The 21,293-nt window shown below is 42.6% G+C and overlaps 3 protein-coding genes across 17 annotated transcripts in view; 1 reads left to right on the forward strand and 2 right to left on the reverse strand.

Annotated features, from left to right (window-relative positions):
• c11h1orf146 (chromosome 11 C1orf146 homolog) overlaps window positions 1-11,082 on the reverse strand; it is a 48,897-nt gene extending 37,815 nt beyond the window's left edge. For 5 of the 13 annotated variants that reach the window (XR_003986010.1, XR_003986007.1, XR_003986009.1 and 2 more), the window contains exons 1-5: window positions 10,885-11,082; window positions 9,762-9,855; window positions 9,324-9,495; window positions 9,140-9,218; window positions 8,914-9,031 (exon numbers count right to left, since the gene is read on the reverse strand). Coding sequence is in view for 4 of the 13 variants with exons in the window: in XM_030434090.1 (XP_030289950.1) it covers window positions 8,924-9,031; window positions 9,140-9,218; window positions 9,324-9,495; window positions 9,762-9,855; window positions 10,885-10,950 (519 nt within the window). In the remaining 9 variants the exon portion in view is untranslated. Of the gene's footprint in view, window positions 1-6,766; window positions 8,174-8,478; window positions 8,736-8,760; window positions 9,032-9,139; window positions 9,219-9,323; window positions 9,496-9,761; window positions 9,856-10,884 lie in introns of those variants that run through there. The other 8 variants (XR_003986005.1, XR_003986012.1, XR_003986013.1 and 5 more) reach the window with 7 other exon arrangements.
• Window positions 1,459-8,900, forward strand: glmnb (glomulin, FKBP associated protein b). The gene is made up of 18 exons (XM_030434068.1): window positions 1,459-1,718; window positions 1,973-2,098; window positions 3,867-3,977; window positions 4,059-4,167; window positions 4,411-4,660; window positions 4,880-4,970; window positions 5,078-5,244; window positions 5,358-5,411; window positions 5,496-5,526; window positions 5,638-5,727; window positions 6,071-6,112; window positions 6,223-6,296; window positions 6,639-6,723; window positions 6,809-6,918; window positions 8,001-8,064; window positions 8,156-8,291; window positions 8,412-8,506; window positions 8,592-8,900. Exons 1-18 carry the CDS (start codon window positions 1,674-1,676, stop codon window positions 8,685-8,687), a joined length of 1,776 nt encoding a protein of 591 aa, XP_030289928.1. The 5' UTR covers window positions 1,459-1,673; the 3' UTR covers window positions 8,688-8,900.
• Window positions 11,083-11,669: 587 nt separating the features above from the next.
• Window positions 11,670-21,293, reverse strand: part of btbd8 (BTB domain containing 8) — a 28,085-nt gene continuing 18,461 nt past the window's right edge. For 2 of the 3 annotated variants that reach the window (XM_030434046.1, XM_030434047.1), the window contains exons 15-19: window positions 20,674-21,217; window positions 19,915-19,999; window positions 17,341-17,459; window positions 15,398-17,254; window positions 11,670-13,093 (exon numbers count right to left, since the gene is read on the reverse strand). In XM_030434046.1, coding sequence (XP_030289906.1) covers window positions 12,594-13,093; window positions 15,398-17,254; window positions 17,341-17,459; window positions 19,915-19,999; window positions 20,674-21,217 — 3,105 coding nt within the window. In that variant the 3' untranslated portion in view covers window positions 11,670-12,593. The remainder of the gene's footprint in view (window positions 13,094-15,397; window positions 17,255-17,340; window positions 17,460-19,914; window positions 20,000-20,673; window positions 21,218-21,293) is intronic. The other variant, XM_030434048.1, reaches the window with a different exon arrangement.

Below are 21,293 nucleotides of genomic sequence, written 5' to 3' on the forward strand. Positions count from 1 at the left end.
TCCGTCCTGAAATCAAAGTTTTTGTTGACCTTTTCCCAAATCATACCATTATAACTTGCGTAATGCATTACAAAACAAAAGTTTAATAATAAAAACAATAAAAACCTCTACTTTATGGTCATCTGGGAGGTTTGCTCGTGTATTAATTGGCAAAAAAATATTAGAGGATCTCAGGATAGCTCAATATAACAGCACCGCAAAACTCAAGCTAGAAACAACAAACTACAAACAGAGCCCTCTTAAAAATGTTCCAGCGAAAACCTACATAAGGAAACAACACCGTCAGTGTGAGGATTTGCTATTTCTTTATTATAGTTATTCCTAATGCTTCACCGGCAGCCTGGGGAAAGAAGCTGCTCTGTCGTCTGGTGGCACGGCAGCAGAACAACCGGCTCATAATACAATGTTTTTTAATTGGCCTTGCTAACGAGTTATATCTTGCTGTTTGCTTGATATTATGAAGATATTGGTCATAATACATAACATTAAGGAATGTGCCTAACTTCTGTATTCTGTTAACCGCAAGAACTGAATGAACCACACTTTTGTTTCACCACAGTATTACTGCACTTATTAATCTTACGTAGACTAAAAAAAGACTACGCCATCACCATGCATCCTGCAAACAGCTGTGTTTAAAACAGAAACATAGTATCAAAAATAACTTGCATTTGTCTTTCACTCGATTTCGAGTGCACGTGCGAGCCAGATCAACATCTTCACAAAAAGATGTAAGTTCCTGGTAGCTGCTTTAAGTCAGTGTTTATTGCAGGAGTGCGTTTTAGTTCTCGCTACCTGAACCCTAACAAGCTTTCAACCGAGCGTAGAGCTTAAGAGATTGTTCTAAGATATCATGTCTGTTTTCATAACACTTAAGTTCCTGTTGTGTACAAGTTGCGTTAATACATCATGTCAAAGACATACAACTTTCAGTTCGATAACACCGCAGTAAACTCAATGGAAACCAATAACTGCTGGAAAACCAGGGGGAAAACACAATTTATAATATGTAATCGTGCCTTAAAGAATGTTTAGCAATTTACCTGATTTGTGCTAAAACATTAAAAATGATTTAGGGTAGAGTTAACTGAAAGGTACGACAGCGGGGCTCTTCTGCAAAATGATAAAAAAAAATATGGAAATGCATATGAATTGCTATTTTAAATGTGACTGTGTTAGTGGCATATCCCCACCTACAGAGCAGGAAACCAGGCAAATATTTCAGTGAGTGGATGTTTGAGTGGGTAGCCGACAAGACGCATGAGCAGAAACACTCAGTGGACTTTTTACAGAGGGGTCCCTGGTGTCGTATATCTGGGGTCTTTTTTGTGTGTGTATATATATATATATAGAGAGAGAGAGAGAGAACTGAAAGTGTTCACAGTGTTATTTGTCTGGATCCTTCCAGACACTTCCACATTTTCTGTCACCGCACAGAAGTGCTCTGGTTTAATCCTATTACACGTCAAGCACAAAGGGAGATAAGAGGTTTATGTCCGAGTCCTTTACAGAGTGAATCTCTCTCCCTCGAGACAAGAGCAGAGCTGCACATTTTGTTATTTTGATACCGGTGCTGACGCTGGCTCTTATAGCTGCCGCGGCTTTCTATTGTGCAGCGTTGAAAAGAAAAGACATTGATAATTGGATTGCCTGTGAGAGCTGAGGATACACCGATGATGATGAATGAAGATCAGGTGAATGACATAATCCGGAGATGGGTAAGTCAACAATATTCTATCACTGTAGTGCAATTTAGTTGAGGGAATCATACTCAGTATCTTCTTTCATAATGATGCCACAGGCTATGACCTTTAAGTGAGGGGGACTTTTAAAGTGTGTTACTCAATCAAATAGCACGCATAAACTGCAGGTGTCAAAATAAACGAGAGCTGGTAAACTGGAAAATATATTTATATACCGCATATTTAACCCAGCTGGTAACAACAATGTTCTGCCTCCATCCTATGCTTAGCGAAACGCTCCAGAAGAAGATCTGAAGCCAGAGGACTACCAGCAGTTCAAGAGTTTGGGCTCCGCCTGTCTCAACGAGGGCGACAGCGCACAATTACTGAAATTCCTCCAGAATGAGAAGAACCAGGTACTTCTCTTCCACTACCTACAAAACTGACTCATAGAGGCAGATCTGCTCTATGCTGACTATAGTGGTAGTCACACCTTAGAGACAGGAAGTGACAGTAGATTGACAGTGTTAATCTGTCATACAGCACTAAAAGCACAAACACAGTCACACTGCAGCAGTAGCTAGTGAAGCGAGCCGCAAACAGCAGCAGCAGCAGCAGCAGCAGCAGCAGCAGCCGCTTCCCTGCTACCCAACTATGCTAAACATGAACAAGCAGCCACTCCTCTGCCTGCTGGCCTCTTGACCTGGAGGTGTGGGGAGGAAAAAAAAAAAAAGAAGAAGCAGATATTCAGTCAGATTTCTCGCTCCACTGATGACTCTCTTCAATACGATGGTCCTCTAAGTGCCCTTGGCTGTCCCTTCTCTCCACGCTTGGTGGACTTGTGTGTAGCGTACTTTTTAGAAGCGTGCGTCATTTCTTATTCTCGCCTCTTTCTGAGGTCAAAACAATCTCAAGGGGTTCAAATGATTGATTATCAAATGAGGAATCGCTGGCTTTCAACGTGGACGTAGAGAATGAAACTTGGACATTGAGAGAGATACAAGCAGGGCAGAGCAACGCATCTATATTCTGTATATAGTGCTAACTGTGATATAACAACTGATTTAACTGCATCATGAGCTGTGATGTATGTATGTACATGACAAACTTTTCAATGTGGCAGGTAACTTTTCTCTCCAGTGTGGCATCTGAAACCGTAGAGTCAAAAAGCAGCCAAGTTCCCAGAATAAAATGTTGGATTTTTTACATTTTTGCAAAGCATGGATACGTTAAATTGTAAAACGATTTTCATGTCAGGACTAAGAGGAGGGGATGTTGCTGGCGTGACAGCTAGACGAGACGTTTCCTAATGCCAGAAAACACTGTTCTTGAAAGCGTTTTACCACTTTTTAGTGCAAAACCAATGGATCTGGATGTCAAGCGCCAAGTCTCCACAAATTGATGAATGCCAAGCGAGAGACCACTGTTCGAGATGGAGTGCTGATGGGAATACATATGGGTTAAACAAATGGATATTTTCAACCAGACATCGAAACTAAGAAACGTAAAGTTGCATGTTAACATATTGGAGGCTCCGAAGCAAGAGACCGCTGTTTGAGATGGTGTTTCAACATTTGTAAGAGTGAAACCGCCGGATATCCATAATGACACATCGCGACGCTGATCTTAATTAAAGCAAAGTTGCAACATATTTACAAATGCGCACGTCCAACATTCATTCTCACGATTGGATTGAACAGAGAGGTAGTGTCTTATTGATCAGTCGTGCAACGTGGAGAGTATTTCATTTCAGTCAGTATGCATGCTTCAGATGATGTCATCCTTCCAGGCTACGTTTCGGAAGTAATAAGGACATTTATGTGTTTCCCATTATTTAACAAGCTACCCAACATCTCCTGCATTCGTATAATCTGATGTAACAAACATTCTGATGATGCATCTCATGTTTTGGTCCATTATGTTGAATTGGAAGGCTGCAGCTCTGCCAACCTTGGAGATGCCCAAACCTGCCCTCCTGGCACGCGCAACGATATTGTTTTTCAGTTCGTCATATCACACTTAACACTACAGTTGGTCTTTTCGCATGCGAAGCAAGTGTGAAACTGCAGTTGTTGTTGTTGCATGCACCTGTTTAGGTAGCAATGTGTGCACATACAAAAGGCCCGGCAAATCTGTTTCTCTTGTTACTGATGGAGTTCACTCATTGTTCTCTCTTGCACGTAGGGGATTGTGAAGTCTATGGGCTGTGTTCTCGTGGCACCTCTTGTAAATGAGGCTGTAAAGAATAAGAAGAGTTTTGATCACTGCCAGGCAGCCATCACTCATCTGAGTAGGGTAGGTGCAAACAATAATACCAATCTATAACGTTGCACGCCTCCGATCATATTATGTTTAAAGTCCATTTCCATTGTCTAGGCTTGCCGCCCAGATGAACTCCTGCATAGCTTCCTGGAACTAATTGAAGACATTGACCCAGGCGCCATTTCTGAGACCATCTTGGTCCTTGTTCCACATCTTCAAACAGGTAACACAACTCTTGACACAATATTATTAGCTTCACACGTATCATCAACCCAGAGAGGGGGAAGCAGCACAGCAACGCACTGGATAACATCTATAACTCTTGCATAATATATGAAACGAGCAGAAAAGCCACTTTGTTGACTAAGGCTGGTTGTTTTTTATGGACTGATGTTTGGAAAAAAAATGGTATTTTAGCTCCCCCTGCTGTACAATCATGCTAACAGCAACTTCATGTCTCTTTCAGTGCTGCTTTGCCTGGAGGAGAGAAAGGCGGCAGGTGTGGGCTCGGCTCTGTTCGCTCTGCAGAAGCAGTTGTCCCGGCTGCCCGTCCCTTACACCCAGCGGCAGGTGGAGGCTGATGAGCACGGTCTGTGTCGCTGCTGCAACGCCTTGGCTGCGTTTACGAAGCCATTCATAGAGGCGGCGATGAGGAAAAATGGGAACTACATCACCAACTCAGAGGAAGAGGAGCTCAGGATGGAGCTTTTCAAGTTGTAGGTTTCTGTCTGTGTTTGGTTGGGTTTATGTTGGGATTTTATTAAATTATCGTTTCAGATACTTCAATCATTAATATTTATCTAGATAGATTAGAGTTGATCTTTGTTAATTTTTGACCAATGTTTAAGAGCAGTTTTTCATTAACAACTTGACAAGATAATGGATAGTTTGGGTTGTGAAACTGTTGTCAACGGTTTCTGGATGATTATCTGCAGCTGCATGAGGAGCTTGAGAGATCCCTTGCTTCAGGCCGAACTGAACCGAGACAGAAAGTCGTCCCTGTGGATCTTTGCGACGGAGATAATGGTAAGAGCACGTTTTTATTCCTTTTCCATCAAAGGGAAAGAAGTCAAACAATGAATTGTGTTTTTATTTGTGATTTTATGACTTCAACAAACGTCTCTGTGCATCAGGTCACATTACCTGCAATCCAAGTGTCTGTCTCAGAGCTCCTGTTCTTCAACTCTCTGAAGAAAAGCACCCAGACTGACAACAGTCAGTCCAGGGAGTCAAGAGCCTGTCTGGCCTATCTATTGTTCGTGCAGCTCATCACCTTAGACAGCTTCCCAGCAGTATTCCGGTGAGATGAAACGTGATGTGATGATGCACATTCACCACACGCAGAGGAGACAGCGTGCAGTTTAACTGTCCAGCAACAAACTTTTAACATTGTGCTGTTTCCTCCTGTTCCAGCCCTGTATTTGTTCTTCAGTGCAACATGGAGCACATCAATCAACTACTCAATAGGTAGTCTGTTTATACAATATCAGCTTTTTCTTTTTGGAAAGGATTGAATTTATAATTGAATCTATAATCTTGTTTGTTTGGCAGCAAAAATGAATCGCACTTGCTCAAAGGACTGGTAAGACCACATCCATCAATTCAGAAACATTATTAGAGATGAGATAAGATGACGTATGAAAGCAGAAACCTGAGGTCGTTCTTCTTAAGAGGTACTATACTTTCTTTTAAGGCTCTGTACACGAAAAGCTTGGAGAGTGTGGAGGACAACAGCCTTCCAGTGAGTCTACTGGACCTGAAGAGCTTCTACGATGTACCACAGGTGAGACCAGCATGTCGTCAGCCTCAGTGGTACAGTCTTTAGGGATGCGCGAGGAATTTTGCTGTCACACATCGCGAAATTAGCTGTATATCTGCAGGGGTCTAAGCAGGGGGACCACAGTCCAAATAAATCACGGAGGAATTACTGATGGAGGCAGAAGGGTTGCAGGAAAATATAATACCTTTAGTAAAATGTAAAAGCAGTAAATACTACTGCAGCGACACACCAGAATATCACTATTTGCTGTAGGCCAGCCGGCATATTGATCGACAAAAATGAGGAGCGCAGAGATAATGGAGGTCTTTTTACCAATCAATGACTCGCGTTGTGCTGAAATTCACAGAACCTGCGGAAGCTTCTGACCGACTGCCCGATTCAACATTTGGTGAGTACAATATGCTCGACGAGAGAAACATATTCTCCATCTGTGATACTGTGAAGCTGAATTCATTTGCTGAGTTTTCTTTTTTTTGTGTGTGATCGCTTCTCCTCCAGAGAGAATCGGGGCTGCAGGTTTTGCAGCTCTTCATCAATAAATTAGATGCTGAAGCAAAGCACAAGTTCTTCAGGTGAGAAAATCATCAGAGAAGAAATTTCTGCATTAATGCTTTAATAAACTTCTTAGGCCAGTGTTTTGTTTTTTTTTATCCTGGGGGCCTCCTGCCCTACATGTTTTATATGCTACCCTGCACCATCACAGTTGATTCCAACGAATGGGTCGTTTTCAGGCTTCAGTTGCGCTCGATGAAAAGTTGATGATTTGAATCTTCTGTGCTGAAGCAGGGAGAAACCCAAACATTTCCCTACAAATATCAAAGTCAATGTGTGCCAATTCTTTTTTTCTTAGTTGTTTTCTTTAAGCATTGTCTGCAGCTACATCGTTTACTGATGACTCGTGTTTTCTGTTGCAGGTGCATGTTAAAAACCAGCAACCATGCAGGAGTCGAGAGTTACGTAGTGAAGAACATCAGGAATCAAGTAGAATTTTCTATGAAGGTGAGAAAAAACGGATGACTTAAACTTACAAACATGATGTTACTATTTATTTGAATGTATTTGATCTTTCATAACTCTCCTCTAGCCGGGTAATACCAACAAATGGTTCCTAGGAGAGGAGCTTCTCTCGTTGTTGGGACTCGTGTTGTGTTTGCCACAAGGAGCTCAGACTGATTTGCTAAACAGTATGGACAGGTGAGTAACATGAACAAGAAGTACAGACAGGCCAGCTCATATGTTGTTAGAGAGTCTACACTCAACATAATCTGTTAAGGACAGATAACATACTGTATATTTAATATTGTCCAAGCTCGCCACAAATATTTGCCAGCGTGGAGGCGTTGCGGTTTGGAGGAAGTCCCTTTGGCCTTGTTTTTTTGGCATATCCAGATTGTGTCCAGATTGATTTTAGAAAGTCAGCAACAAAACCCCACATGAAATGTGATTTTTACAGATTTTTACCGAGATACATTTGGAGGTGATTCAATCGGATTTCTGCAAGCGCGTCTCAGTCTGGCACGTAAATCTGACTTCTGAGTGTCTTTCACGCCACTCGCAACGAAACACAATGATGACGTCAAATCCAGAGTGACGGATGTGCATCAGAGCGGATGTAGTTACTGACGCCTACACGGTTGCCACAGCAACCAATGCAGATAAACGAGATGTCAGGACACAGACTGCTGACAGGCTGCCTTAAAGATCTGACTTGATAATAACAAATCTGTGTTGGCTGCAGTCTGACAAAACGTAGTGACAGTCTAACTACCTTATGTTTTAAGCTTACTGAACATTATAACTGGGCTGCAGCTATCCATACTTGTGAACAAAAGAGTCAGCTAACTATGTATTATTGAAACATTTTGTTCAGTTATCTGTATTGTCATCCCAAACATACACAGCACTGCAGGCCCAGTTTAATATAAAAACAGAATATATGCAGTGTGGGCTCCCAGCTCCATCTATCAGTTGAGGGGTCCTTGGCCTAAAAAACACTGAAGACTCCTTCTTTAGAAATGTAAAACCCATACCTATAACTTAAACAAAATCTGCTTTTCATGAAATATGAAGCTGAATTAATGTAGATTTAGATGTTAATATCTTTGTAAAATAATCCACCTCAGATCTCATTTACAGTTACAGACCTGTGTGGCCATCTCGTCCTTCTTGCAATTTGGCTTTTCTGCTGATATTCAAACACAAAAGGTCTCTAAATATGAGAACTAGGACACTTCATCCACATCCATTAAGCAATGCTCTGTCTCTGTTTTATCCAGGATAATGGAAAGCCTGAGTCTTCTGCGCTATCTCGTTATCAGAGACAAAGAACTGAGGAGCCCTGTAAGTCAGCCTAATTCAACACTGTCACTGCTCTTCTGCCAGCCGGCCTGGTTAATGCTCAAAGCTGACGATGTACCCCTCCTTCCTTCAGACAGATGTGTGGGAAAAGCTGTGCAGGATCAAAGACGAATACCTCAAAATGCTGCGAGTGTGTATCGGCATATCAAGAGGCTATTATTCCGCTGAATTGAAGGCACTGAGGGAGGATCAAAAGCTAAAAGCAAGAGGTAGGTATTAGCTGCTAATCTGTGCAACAAAATGACTTTGAAACAACCTTGCAAAAAAAAAAAAAAAACAGCGTTATAATAGCCTGTCTCAATTCCTCTGTCTCTGTTTTCCTCCCTCAGAAGCCAGAGACGCTGCTCGAGCCACGAGATTAGTCAAAAGCATAACAGTGAAACATGAGAACGTGTCTAATATGTCCCCGGAGGTCCAGCACCAGGTACAGAAACTGTCCTTCCTCTTTATTATTGTTTTAGTTTTAGCCTCTATGCGACCGTCAAGCTGACTGTTCTCATGCGTCACAGGTGCTGCAGAGTGCATTGGTGACATTTGACCTGATGGAGAGTCTTATCGTGCGGATCGAAGAGATCACGGAGGAAAAGCGGAAGATCCTGACTTGAACGGCTGGGTTATTTTTCTAAAACACGGTTTAATTCCATCTGCGCTGACTGCTCGAAAAACATGCATTGAATAGAAAAGTGTGATTTTGTTACTGTCAGAACATGCAAAAACAGATTCAACTGTGCTTATATGTTGAAACACATTTTTTGCATTTTGTATATTTACCAAGTATGGTTGTACAGGTCGGCGTCAAATAAAACTACAGAGCTGTTTGTGCTGGATCACCTGCTGACTTTTACAGAAAGTCTCTTAGCATCTCCCACACAGGACTGCTCTCGAGGACGTGAGCCCGAGCCAGAGACATGCGGTCGCGGATACTGTCTACATGGGGCTTACTGGTGGCCTGCAGACAAACGAGCCTCGGGTTACTTCCAAGTAACACAGGAGGAATAAACAGCCTGTCCAATTCATTTTTACAAGAATAACTTCAGTGCACTGCCTCCATCTTTACCTTGGCAATCGTCAGCAGCGCTTTGACAATCTCAGTATTGTTCCGCACAGGCAAGATCCTGAGATTACTGCCAAAGAATCTGAAAGACAAACAGACCTCCTCAGTTAATAGAAGTATAAATTACATAAACGGTGTCAGTCAAAGAACACAAGATTAAAGATATAACACAGGGCGACTCATGTACCTGCTCTGAATCACATGCAACATTTCAAGCTCCTTCTTCCCATTGAAGGGGGCATACAGAAGTAGAAAACTGTTGCGATGAACTTGCACAAACGTCTTTATACTCTCAATGAGTCCCGAGTCCTCAAAACGCTCCGGGAGGTCTTGAGGGTCAACCAACAGAAAGGCAGTACCTAGGCAAGTTATAAACAGTCACAGGCTGATAATGTTAAGCTTACGTTCAATCGAAACATAATGGTGTTAATTGTGAGCCATGGGCTCACGGTGGCCACAACATCCAGTGATGATACGCTTATTAATTCAGGAGTATTTGTGGTGTATTTTCAAGTTAAGGCAAAGATCCAACAGCAGCTTAATGGGTAATTGTTTAAAGGACCTTATTAAGCTTTTGGTTAATGAAGATGAGGCTCGCTAACAGCAGCAAATACAACCATCTTACCTGACAGAGGAAAAATAAATGCTCCAGACTCAACGCCGTCTGAAAATCTGATTCGGTGCTGCTGCGCGCTGAGAATCCGGCATGTATCATGGTTCTGGTAAAGAATTAACACAAATAATTACAGGGTATACGCAGGAAGTTGAATTCAATACCTCTTAAGACCTTTTGAAGACTCTTTCCATACATTTTAACCTCGTCGCCACACTTTAACTTACATTTACTATATATTGATTTTAAGATAGCACGACGAACAGTCTTAGTTTGTGGTACCTCCTCATCAATACATCGTCATTAAAACAGGTGGGGTGGGAACAAAGAATGAGAGAATGAATTGAGTGACTAACTCAATACAAGGTTTATTAGAAAGAAACCATTAGAAACCAGCATTCGGCCAATTAATAAAACTAAAAAGGAAAAGTATTCAACTTTGGTGAGCTTCAGGAGAGTCAGGCTTTGCAGGAACTACCTCACAAAGACCCAGTGGTGAAAAGAAAATTGGCCCTGTGGCTAATATATTATTTGATAATTTATTATTAGATTACCAAAATTACATCAATCCTGTTGTAGCTGTAATTACTTTATTACGTAGTTTCATCCAGTGGTTCCTAACATCTGGGTCGGGCCCCTCCAAAGGTTCACTATATAAATCTGAAGGTCGCTGCGATTATTAATGTAGAAGAAAATAAGGGAAAAAAGCTCTACTACACAAATGTATATTATTTTTCCAGAACTGTATTATAATCTTGGGTTTTGTTTTGTTTTTTTTGGTCAAATCTTTCCGAGTTTTAAGGTTTAAGAGGGGAAATGCCTGGTAACAACTCATGGCAATGATGACATTCAGACAAACTTTACCTATTTGGATAAATACACATATTGAAAACAAGATATAGAATTAAATACCTATAAAATGGCATTAATACATTTTAAGATATTAAAATAACGTAGTTTCTTAAGCCTGTTAAAAGTCAAACTAGGTTTAACAGATCATATTCTGTCGACCGTTATCTTTTTAACGGTTGTTTTGTGCTAACGTTACTACATTAGCTAGCTGGGTAGCTAGCAACCCCAAATTCTACGTTTTAATTAAGACCAAACTCAAAATGTTTGACAGTTAGCCTCCTACCTGGAGTGATGTGCTGGCTATTATTGTCGTTCTCCACGGAGGAGTAGCTTCTCTGTAAGCTGCCATTACCCGCTGCTCGAAGAAGAGGACATTAATCACACAGTTTTGTAGTTAATGAGACCGTTAAACTTTCTTTTGGTCTCGTGAAGAGACGTTATATTAACGGTTGCATTCCGTGAACGCAGCACGGGCAGTGGGTTGTAGTGTTAACAGAAGGACACGAGAGGTCGCTGTGGTGTCATTTAAAACTTTCTGGTTGCTAGTACAACAAAAACAGTAATGAAGGGCTGTAGACTGGATTTTACAAATACTGAGGTGATGCCCTCCATCAATACATCCACAAAATGCTGAAAACTGAAGTATAAATCTGTGTGTTTGTCTGGATCTTGACACGACCGATCATGGCTGAGGAAATCATATCAGTGCCGGCACAAAGATCAAAATTGGACTCCGACAGAAGGAGATAAGTCATAAATATGTCCAATTTTGACTTTAATTTATCAAACTTATTTCTGTGCTAACAATAACTTATCAACATGGGTAACACTTTATAATAACCACCATTAATGTATTGTTAATTAGATTCATTTTACTGTTAGGAAACAATAAAAGGGTTCATTAAACAATGTAAAGGTTAAAAACATCAGTTTCAACCCATCCAGATGATGTTTATAAATGAACTACAGTATTCATCAACCATTTACAAAGTGTTCTGATCAACTGCAACTTTCCAATACACAGTCAGATAAATGTTAAATAAAACTTATTTGACAATAAACTTGCCGTTTTTATTTATATACAACTGTTTATTTAAAGTGTTACCAATAATATAAATGTATTGAGGTGGCAAAGACAGAGGAAAAATAAAGAGGACTCAATAGTAGCTATTTTTTAGGACATAGCTGTGCTTGTACTTATTGTACTAACTGTATTAATTTACAGCAGCTGTTGGTGCTCTTGTATGACGAAATAACCCTTCACTTGGCTGGGTGTAAACCAGACCCAAAAAACTAAAAGGTGCATTGTTTTTACACAATTAAATTCTTCGCTCTACAGGTCAGACGTAGATGTAACTTATGCAAGTCTTGGTAGTTAACTATTAAAAATCTGGTCTTCCTTTCAGCCTGCCCAGTAAAATGTCTGCTGTGTGCTGCATAAAAATGTTAGAGTGCGAAATTCAAATTCAAAAAAGAAAGAAGGAATAAAAAAAATACAATACAATATTTCCATGTGCACCAAATAATCAGCTAACAGTGAGGAAAACTTTTTCATTTTTCAGAAACACAAATCTTTATTTTCAATATGACATTAAATGCAAGCCAGTCGGCCAATATTATTTTTCTTTAAGAAACTCCAGTCGACCATATTATCAGAAGACTGCCATGAGAAAGAAATGATTTTTTTCCTTACTCTATTCTTTTCCAGAGCTTTGAAGCAACACCGATTTGAACAGTCAAACATACAAAAATATCAGCATGCATACGAGCCCGTCTGTGTCCAGAAACACTCCAGGGGGCGTGACGGGGAAATGGCAATAAGCTGCTGCAAAGTCCACAGTTCTGCAGAGTCTAGAAAGGAACAGATGTCAAAAAGCGAGAGACAGAATAATTCTTTTATAAATAATGATAAATTAAGACAAACTTGATGTAAAAGACGTTCAAAGTTCAAAGAGAAGGCGTCGACTGTCCCGCAGGCTCTCCTCTGTGCAGTCAGTGGTGTGTTTCCAGTTCCACGATGGTCCACTCCCCCTGCGGAGACGCAGCATCTTCGGGGGAGAAGCTGGTCACCGTGATGCTGGTGGAGGAGTCCTCCATGGGCGAGATGAGCTCCGCCCAGCGTTTGAAGGTCTCCTTCTCCGGGGACAGGAAGCTGTTCGAGTCCAGGCAGTCACGTGACAAGGACAGCGTCTGCTTGATAAGGTACTGGGCCAGGTTGAGCTCCTCAGGCACGGGGTTAATGACGCCCAGATTGGACTCGTGGTCCGACAGGAGCTGCCTGAGCAGGCTCCAGTCCCGCTCTGCAAACTCACTGCTCTTGTCATCGTCCCTTCTCTGCTTTTCTTCCTCTGCCTTCAGTTTAACTTTCCTGTCCTTGTCCGAGCAGTGCTCAAAGGCTTCTCCCACATCCATCTCGTAAATGGGAGAGAGGGCTTTGGATGGCCGGCGGTCATGTTTGCAGCTTTGATCCAATCTGTCACAACCATTCTCCCCTAAAAACAATTGACAATACTGCAAAATGACAAACTGGCATTCTCCTCCACAATCCTCCTTTTTTTTTTTTTTTTTAACTGCCTTCTACAATAAAACACTGATTACTGAAAGTTTACCCTTAATGCAACTGTGTCCTTTAAAAGATCTACCACAGTGAAGTTGGGTGAGGACAGAACCGTGTGGAAGCAGTGACGCTGTTGGTCACATTATGGTCGGTTAGACGGCAGTACCAATTTTTTAAAATGTAATCCTTCAAACATCACCCATTACTTCAGATATGGATGTCAAGGGTAAACAGTTGCCTTAAAGGTAACGCACAGAGGAATGCTTTTCTGAATGCATCTCTTTATCCACCTGTTCAAACAAAGTAAGCCATGCATTGCCAGCACCAGTGAACTCTGCATTTTGTCAGGAAGTAACAGTGATATGTTTTGGAGATTTTTTTACGTGCAGGTCTTTGAGCGAGCAGACCTCATGAACAGACTTTAAATACTGTCACAAAAAAAAAAAAAACTAAAACGCAAGCTTTGCTTAGCAGCACAAAAGATGGAACACACCACCCAGTTTTTCTTTTTCTTCTTTTTTTTTAAAAGACATTCTTTGTGTTTTTCTATTTTCAACAATTTCAGAGAAGGTAAAAAGATGAAGGAACTGAATGATTTACATGTTTGCATCTTGGACAGACCTTCAGTAATGGTGCAGCAGGATTTCTTTTTGGTGAATATGATAGTGAAAAAAGAGAGACATGGCAGCTGCTCTAGAGACACGTCACATACTTTACAGAGGAGGCTACTGACACTACACAAACCTACCGAACAAAAGCTTATAGACAACAAAACAATCTTCTTAAAAGACTATTTGGACACAAGGTCTACTGGGCATGACAGAAGGTAATGCATAACAGAAATAAAAGTAAAAATGATGCATGGTGTAGGGATATGACAAATAAACATAAATAGTGGCATGCATATGTGCAGTGCAAAAACAAAGACAAAACAAACTCAGGAAGAGGTACATTCTCGAAGAAAAATAACCAGCAAGGAGATGCACGGGAAAAGTTTCCCAGCGTAACACACTTTTTCTGAGAAGCAGTGGCTTCACTCTACAACAAGTTTGAAAAAAATCAGCACTCGCTTTTTTTAATTTTTACCTGAACACAAATCTTAAAGGTGCGACGTATGGCAATTTAAAATCAACAAACCCTTTTGAAATTAATTATGCGATGTTCGTGTAATTACTGGAAACAAACAGACCATCGCTGAGAAGCCGAGCGGCGCCGCGATGATGCACTCAATCAGATTTGTTTGTGCTTGTGTGCCGCTAGAGAGGAAGAGCTTAAAGAGCCGGAAGCTTGTGTTTCTCAAACCGCCCGTGGGTGTAGCGGAGGAAAAGCCAAACATGTTTATCCTTCACGATAACGCTAAAGAAAAAAAAGGAACCAGGAGAGAAGAGACACACTGGGGGCAACATCTTCTGAGATGATGCCACAGTGTGAATTATGGGAAATGTAGTTTTTTTTATCAATGTCCCTCTCAGTGGCATGACATGACACCCTCTCAAGAACGGTCTGTAACCGTAACAGTATTTATACCAACAAACCACAATTAATTTGGCAATGATGTATTGATGTTAGAATGCTGCACATCGCACCTTCAAATATGTCAAATTATTTATGGCTTCAAAAGGCCAACGACTGTTCCACTGCATAAAAGAAATGACAAAAATAATCAAAAAATCTTATCTTTATGTACATAAAAGTGCATTTATACTGTATATCTATGTCACAGGCCTTGTCACAAGGCAGATTCTTTTTGACAAATACAATTGTTCGATCAGTCTTAGTGAAGAGTACACTGCTTTTCCCTTTTTCGTGTAAACTGAGTTACCAAGGCCTAATGCCTCTGACTAAAGGTAGTTCAGTTGATTTAAAGTTTAAGGTTCTCTGTTATGATGAGACCGATCTCCATCTTTAAAAGGATATGGACGTTGCAAATTCAAATTTACAACAGCTACACATCAATGGGGTGAAATGAGAGAAAGCTTTGAGCTGTGAAAATATGATCCCCACTGATTTATTTGAATTTGAACTTTATTTATAACTAGTTGTTAAACTAGTATGATCAATGATATCCTTTTTTTCTCAAAGAGGGATAGGTATATGCTGGATGTGGGTAAGGTCTAAGGATCAGAGCAAAAAGGGAATGACTCTTGCAGGGACAGACTACAGCTTCACTGATGGAGTCTAGGGAAAAGAGATGGGTTCAGATTTGGGGTCTAGGAAGAGTCCGTAGATCATACATTACCTGCTGGAGATTGTGCAGCATGTACAGGAGAGTCCCCTGTCAGCTGAGGCTCATTTAAGTCTAGATGCAAATCAGCTTTCTTGCTTTCTGAGGGATTTTTGCGCGGCCCTCCGTTGTATTGTTCGGTGTGCCGCAGATCAAGGTGGCATGGGCGCTCCTGGGGAGGGAGGTCTCTCGTGTCAGCGTCGAGGAGAGGACTGCCGGACTTCACTCCATCCTCCTGGATGTGGTTACTCTCCTCCTGCACGGGATCCTCGATCTCTGTGAGGAACACGGAGGATTTCTCTTCCTGTTCCTCGTCGTGTTGTTTGCGCTTCACGCCTTCGTTTTCAAGATGGCACGGCAGGTGGTTCTGTTGGTCGCTGGTAACCGTTGAGTCAGACTCGAAAACATCGCAGGGAGTCGCAGCGTCGTCAGGCTGCTGAGGTGGAGTTTGGACGCCTCCCTCCTCTGAGCCCAGCTCCTCACACTCGTCGACGGAGAGCAACACCGAGCGGCGGAAGTTAGAAGACGACTGGTAGTCGGGCTGGTCGTTGTCCTGGTCCGGAACGTCGTCATCGAAAGCGAGGTTGATAATTCCCTGATACTGCGGTGAGGCTTCAGTTGGTGGAGGAGCCTGACCTGGAATCACCTCAACTTCAGACTTCTCATCCTCAGTCGCCTCCTCATCTTCATCCTCCTCTTCCTCCTCTGAGGAGAAGAGCTGGTGGTCGGGCACGCTCTTTACCGTCACCGTGGCCTCCACCTCTGAGTGCTCCTCCTCTACAGGAACGTCCTCTCTTTGCAGCCAGGAACGAGGACGCTGCCTCACTCCCTCCTCCTCGCTGGTGGTCTCCGTTTCTCGCCCACGCACTCGTACCTCCACCCTCAATCCCGCTCCGCCTTCGTACATCTTTAACTCCTCTGGGGTGCTCGTGTCGCTGCTGCTGCGACCCAAGAAGTCGTGGCAGCGCATGGTGCCGCATTTGGAAACCCCTCTGTCGTTGGAGCAGTCGTCGTCTTGCGAGCCTCCCGCGTCGTAGTCCTCTGAGCGCGGCTTGATGTCGTCAGAGGAAGTGGTGTGTGTGCTGCCGGTCTCAGACTCCGGGCTGACCTGGTGGTGGGTGGCACTCCAGGAGTCTTCTAAGGGAGTGTCGGTACTTCCCACGCTGCAGGGGTTGTCTATGGGGCGTTCAGTGTCTCTCGGCGAATTTGGGGTGTGAGCAGGATTGCCAGCGCTTGAAGACTGTTTGCCGGTGCCTGCACTGGCAGCCTTTATCTGGGGGACGTTGTTAGCTGTTGGTGTAAGACTGGACCCATCGCCTGCACCGGTGATATTTTCTGACTGTATTTCAGTCTTCTGCTTCAGGCCTGATTCCACTTGTCGGGTCAGAGGATCTCCCCCGCCCTGGCTTGCTGGCTGTGTGTTGACTGCAGGACGATCAGAAAGCGCAGCCTCTGTACTATCTTTTTGAACATTGTCAGCTAGAGCAAGCTCAGATTTACTATCTACACTTCTACCACTCGCTGCCTCCTTTCCTTTGGTTCCAGGTTTCTTGGAGGCAGCAGCAGCAGCTGAGGTTTTGGAAGTGCCTCCAGACTTTGGAGGAGCTTTCTCCATCGATAATTCAGTAGTACTTTTCGGCTTTGATCCAGACTTGGCAGCAACTACAGAAGATTGCTTGGAGGGGGCCGAAGAGGCTTTTGCTGGTTTAGCACTGGATTTAGCCGCGGCTCCAGTAGCTGAAACAGGTTTTGTGATCTTCTTTTTAGACACTTCACCTGCAGCTTTCTCTGCTGCTGAGGATTTCAATCCATCCTTGCTGTCTTCTTTCCTGGGGGAGGCTGGCTTTTTCATGGAGGGGCCATGCCTGGAGACTTTAACAAAGACAGAACACAGCATTAACTCATTGCCACGGTGAGCTGACAGACATTTCGAATCCATCCGACTTTAAACAGCTCACCATGGTGGTCTGGTGTGCCTCGCCCCTTAGTGTCTGCTCTCGCTGCTCCGGCAGATGATTTCTCTGCAGCACCGGTCTTCACTTTGCCACTTTCTCTCAGGCTCGACTTATTGGTAGGACTGTGGAAACCATAAAAAAAATAAAAGTGACCACAAATGCTTTAACCACAGTATCCCGATCAACCAATACCCCTTACTCACATCACCACCGAAAGGTATTTATGAGAAGCGCTGCAGAGTATATCATGAATTAATACTTCACACCAGCAGGGGGCAGCAAAGGCTTTCCTCCCATTTAGTCAAGGTCAAGCTTCTGAGACATGAGCTGATTATCAATGCCAAAGAATTTTAAGTTGTTCTTTGTGTCCTTGTGAAGGATGTTTCTCCCTGGTTTTTTAATAAAATCTAACATCAGGTACAAAAGAACAGACCTCAGAGTTAGCTTTCCCACTGCGGATTTTAAGATTGTCATGATAGTTGATGATATTACAGGTCAGATTGTACAAAAATAATACTTACAAATAATGAATTTTGTGACATGATTTCAGGTTAGAGGTGAGGTCAATGTTACCTGCTCCCATCTTTGTTTTTTAGTGAGTTATACAGCTGACATCACCAAAATCCAGAATCCTGACATCTGGAAACTATACAGATAAACTTTTAACTGTACGATCTGTTTCGACGCAAAAGACGCCAATTCAAAGATGCAACCAAGATATGTTTCATCAGGCCATCAGCTATTTATTGGCTAACTTGTATGGTTGCTTTCCAGGGCAGAATATTAAATATTAATGTGCTTCCAGGACAGATGGAGTTTGGATGCTGCTGACTGTAATACGGATATTTTTAACACCTTTGAAGAACAGATAATACGGCTTGTCAGAAAACACAACACAGCTGCTTTCATCCTCCCGACAGCCACATGTGGCCTAAAAAAGACAACAAGGTGAAACTGTGCTGCAACATCCATCTTATTAGGCCTGCGCTGACATAACCGAGTACGCAGTCTAAGGTAAAGCTTGTTGTTTTGTTGCCGTGGCCATAAGTGATTTAAGCTAATGGGGGCAGGATGCTTTGGCATGAAGCTCATATTGCAACTTAGTCTGGGCATGTTAAAACTGCAGTGACGGTGCAAGCAACTTGTTTAGACTAAATTCAGGTGCAAACTGCAGCTGTTCAGGCTACAGTGTAACCTGACACATTCAGTTTCATCTGTTCTTGCTTGAGTATTTGAAATGCTCATTTTAGTGTCATTCTGTCTGGAAAACAAACATGTTTAAACTATACGAGGGGTGATTAGTAAGTTCATGGCCTAAGGTAGAAGGAATCAGAAAACCTAGCACTTTATTTTTCAACATAATCCCCTCCTACATTTACACACTTAATCCACGCTTTTGAAGAACATAGATCCCTTCTTTATAGAAGCTGTCTAAGGGTGTTAAATCATGTGAACAGGGCGCATGTTGGACATGTTCAAATCCAAATTCCTGGATGGCTGCCATCGCTCCTATGGACATGTCTGTTTTCTTTTCTCCTTCATATTTTTTTGCAGGGGGACAATTTTCAATTACCTTAACAGAAATACCACAAAAGCTATTACAGGGTTCGTACACATTTTTCAAGGTCAAATTCAAGCACTTTTAAGGGTCATTTTCAAGATTTTCCAGCACCTTTTTGCTGGGGTAAAATACATATCTACAGGAATATATATACTCGTGATTTTTTCTTATCACAATTATGTACATTGTATTATGCTGTAAACATCTAAAATTATGTTTCATAATAGCAAAAACTTCAGAAATTAATTATCCAGTCTGATCCCAATTTTGTGAAAGACAGAGTTATAATGTCAAGCACTTTCAAGCACTTAAACTAAAAATCCAAGCACTTTTCAGGCCTTGAAAACACAACATTGAAATTCAAGCACTTTCAAGGATTTCAAGCACCCGTACGAACCCTGTATTAACTTCAAACTTTCTGCATTATCACTAGAAGAGTTTAACTGCACGTGCGTGGAACGAGAGCCGTCTTAATGCATCTCCACCGACCTTAGGCCATGACCACATCAATTACCGCTCATACTTCAAGAGTTGGATTCTCTTAATGTCTTTCTGACTCACTAAATAGTTTTTGTCCTTGTGATGTATCTCAAGTACTTTGCAAGTAAAGTTGAATGTTAATGCTACATTTTCCACTGCCCTTTTGTACTCTATAGAACTGACACAGAAACTACTTATCTTGTGGAATGCCAGACAAAGTCCAAGTGGTGGGCAAAGTGGAGTTCATCCATCTTGAAAATTAGAATTTTCTCAAATGCGTCTTTTATTTCGTACGGTTGTAAATTACACTTACATTCATCCCGGCTTACGTGCAGGAAATGTTAACCAGTGCATGAAAGATTGTGAAAGAAAATCTCCCAGACCTTCACTTGAGTTCAATTTTTTTTTTAGGTATCAAGCAATACAAAAGGACATCAATTAGACCTTTAAACGTCACACCAAGCAATTTGTTGAATAGACGGAACGGATGAGGAAGCACACGGATAAGAGCTGTAATGCTAAGAGTAAAAGCTCACCTGCTCGTCTTTGTTGTGTCTGATTTCTGAGGTTTTGTCAGTGGGGATTTATTCACCGGCTTAGTCTGGTGTTTGGGCTTTGCACCTAAAAAAGCAGACAATGAACCACATGCACAAAAGTTTGTCAGTGCAGACAGTTTTGAGCATAAAAAAACACGGCTACACGTCAGTCTTTTTACATATAACCCTCCATTTTTCTCAAAAATGAACCAAATAGTCTTCAGAGGAGCAAGGACACGTATTAGGGTGGGGTAGTGTGCTGTTGCTGTGTGAGCTCACATCACAGACGTCACTTTCAGGGTGGGGTGCAGGGACACATGCTGCGCCAGAACCAGCAGGGCAGACAGCTGAGGCCCACTTCAGCCGAGGATAGTAATATCAATCGGGATTACCCGCCGCCCTTAACCCATCCTCACCACAAAGGCTCAAAGTGATCAGTCACACCTCCCTGTGTGACAGCTGTACAGGGCTTTGACCTCTGCTGTAAGTTTGTACACTGATCCCAGCAGGCTGCCAAGGACAGCCTCATGTGCTTTGTTTCCTGATGAATCAACATTCATACATGACACTGCCCTTGTCTTCCAAAAAAATCCCTCTCGGCCGCAGCACAATATTCATCATACTAATTAGTCTGCAGGTTCGTTCATATTCAAGCTACAGCACTACGCCTGGAGCTGGCTTGGCTACAGTGATGTTCTACCTTGTAATTGGTGTCAGTCACAGTGATTAAATGTAAAGAAGTCAATAAAGAGCGTAAACCTGGGATGGAGTGAGTGTCGTTGCGAGGGCTGCTGGCACCGTTCTCTGGCGAGGCGCTGCCTGATGTGGGTGAAGCGCTGGGCTGAGCATGGGTGGTGCCAGCAGTGCTGTCAGCCCTCCCTGCTGAACTCTTCTGAGCCTTCATTACCGTTGTCTGGCTCGTAGATGTGCAGCTCGGGGGAGATGTTTTAGGCCGTGCACCTGGGTTTGGCTTCTTTTCCTGCTCTTTAGCTCCATGAGAGCTTCTGGGGCCGTTGGCGCTGGCTACATCTCGCCTGGCCCCTGCAGCTCCTGTGCCATTAACAACCGGTGTGCCAGCTGATGCAGTCTTTGCTTTTGTTGCTACACTTCGGTCTCCTGGTTTCTTCACATTCTTCGCCTTAGACGCGTGGCCGTCTCCCTGTTTGTTAGCTGTGCCCAGTCCATCAGACTTCATGGCTGATGCAGCACTACGGGAGGAGGATGTAGTGTTTTCAGACACCCTGTGGGTCCTGTGCACAGGAGGACTCTCAGGTGCAGATGAAGGGCATCTTACGGCCCTTGACTACGGGATAAAAAAATAAACTCATTAGTCATGGAACTGTAGGCTCGGATTAATCAACAAATAACCAGAGGGCAGT

Source organism: Sparus aurata, chromosome 11 (genome assembly GCF_900880675.1).
Source record: "Sparus aurata chromosome 11, fSpaAur1.1, whole genome shotgun sequence".
Lineage (NCBI taxonomy): Eukaryota > Metazoa > Chordata > Actinopteri > Spariformes > Sparidae > Sparus > Sparus aurata.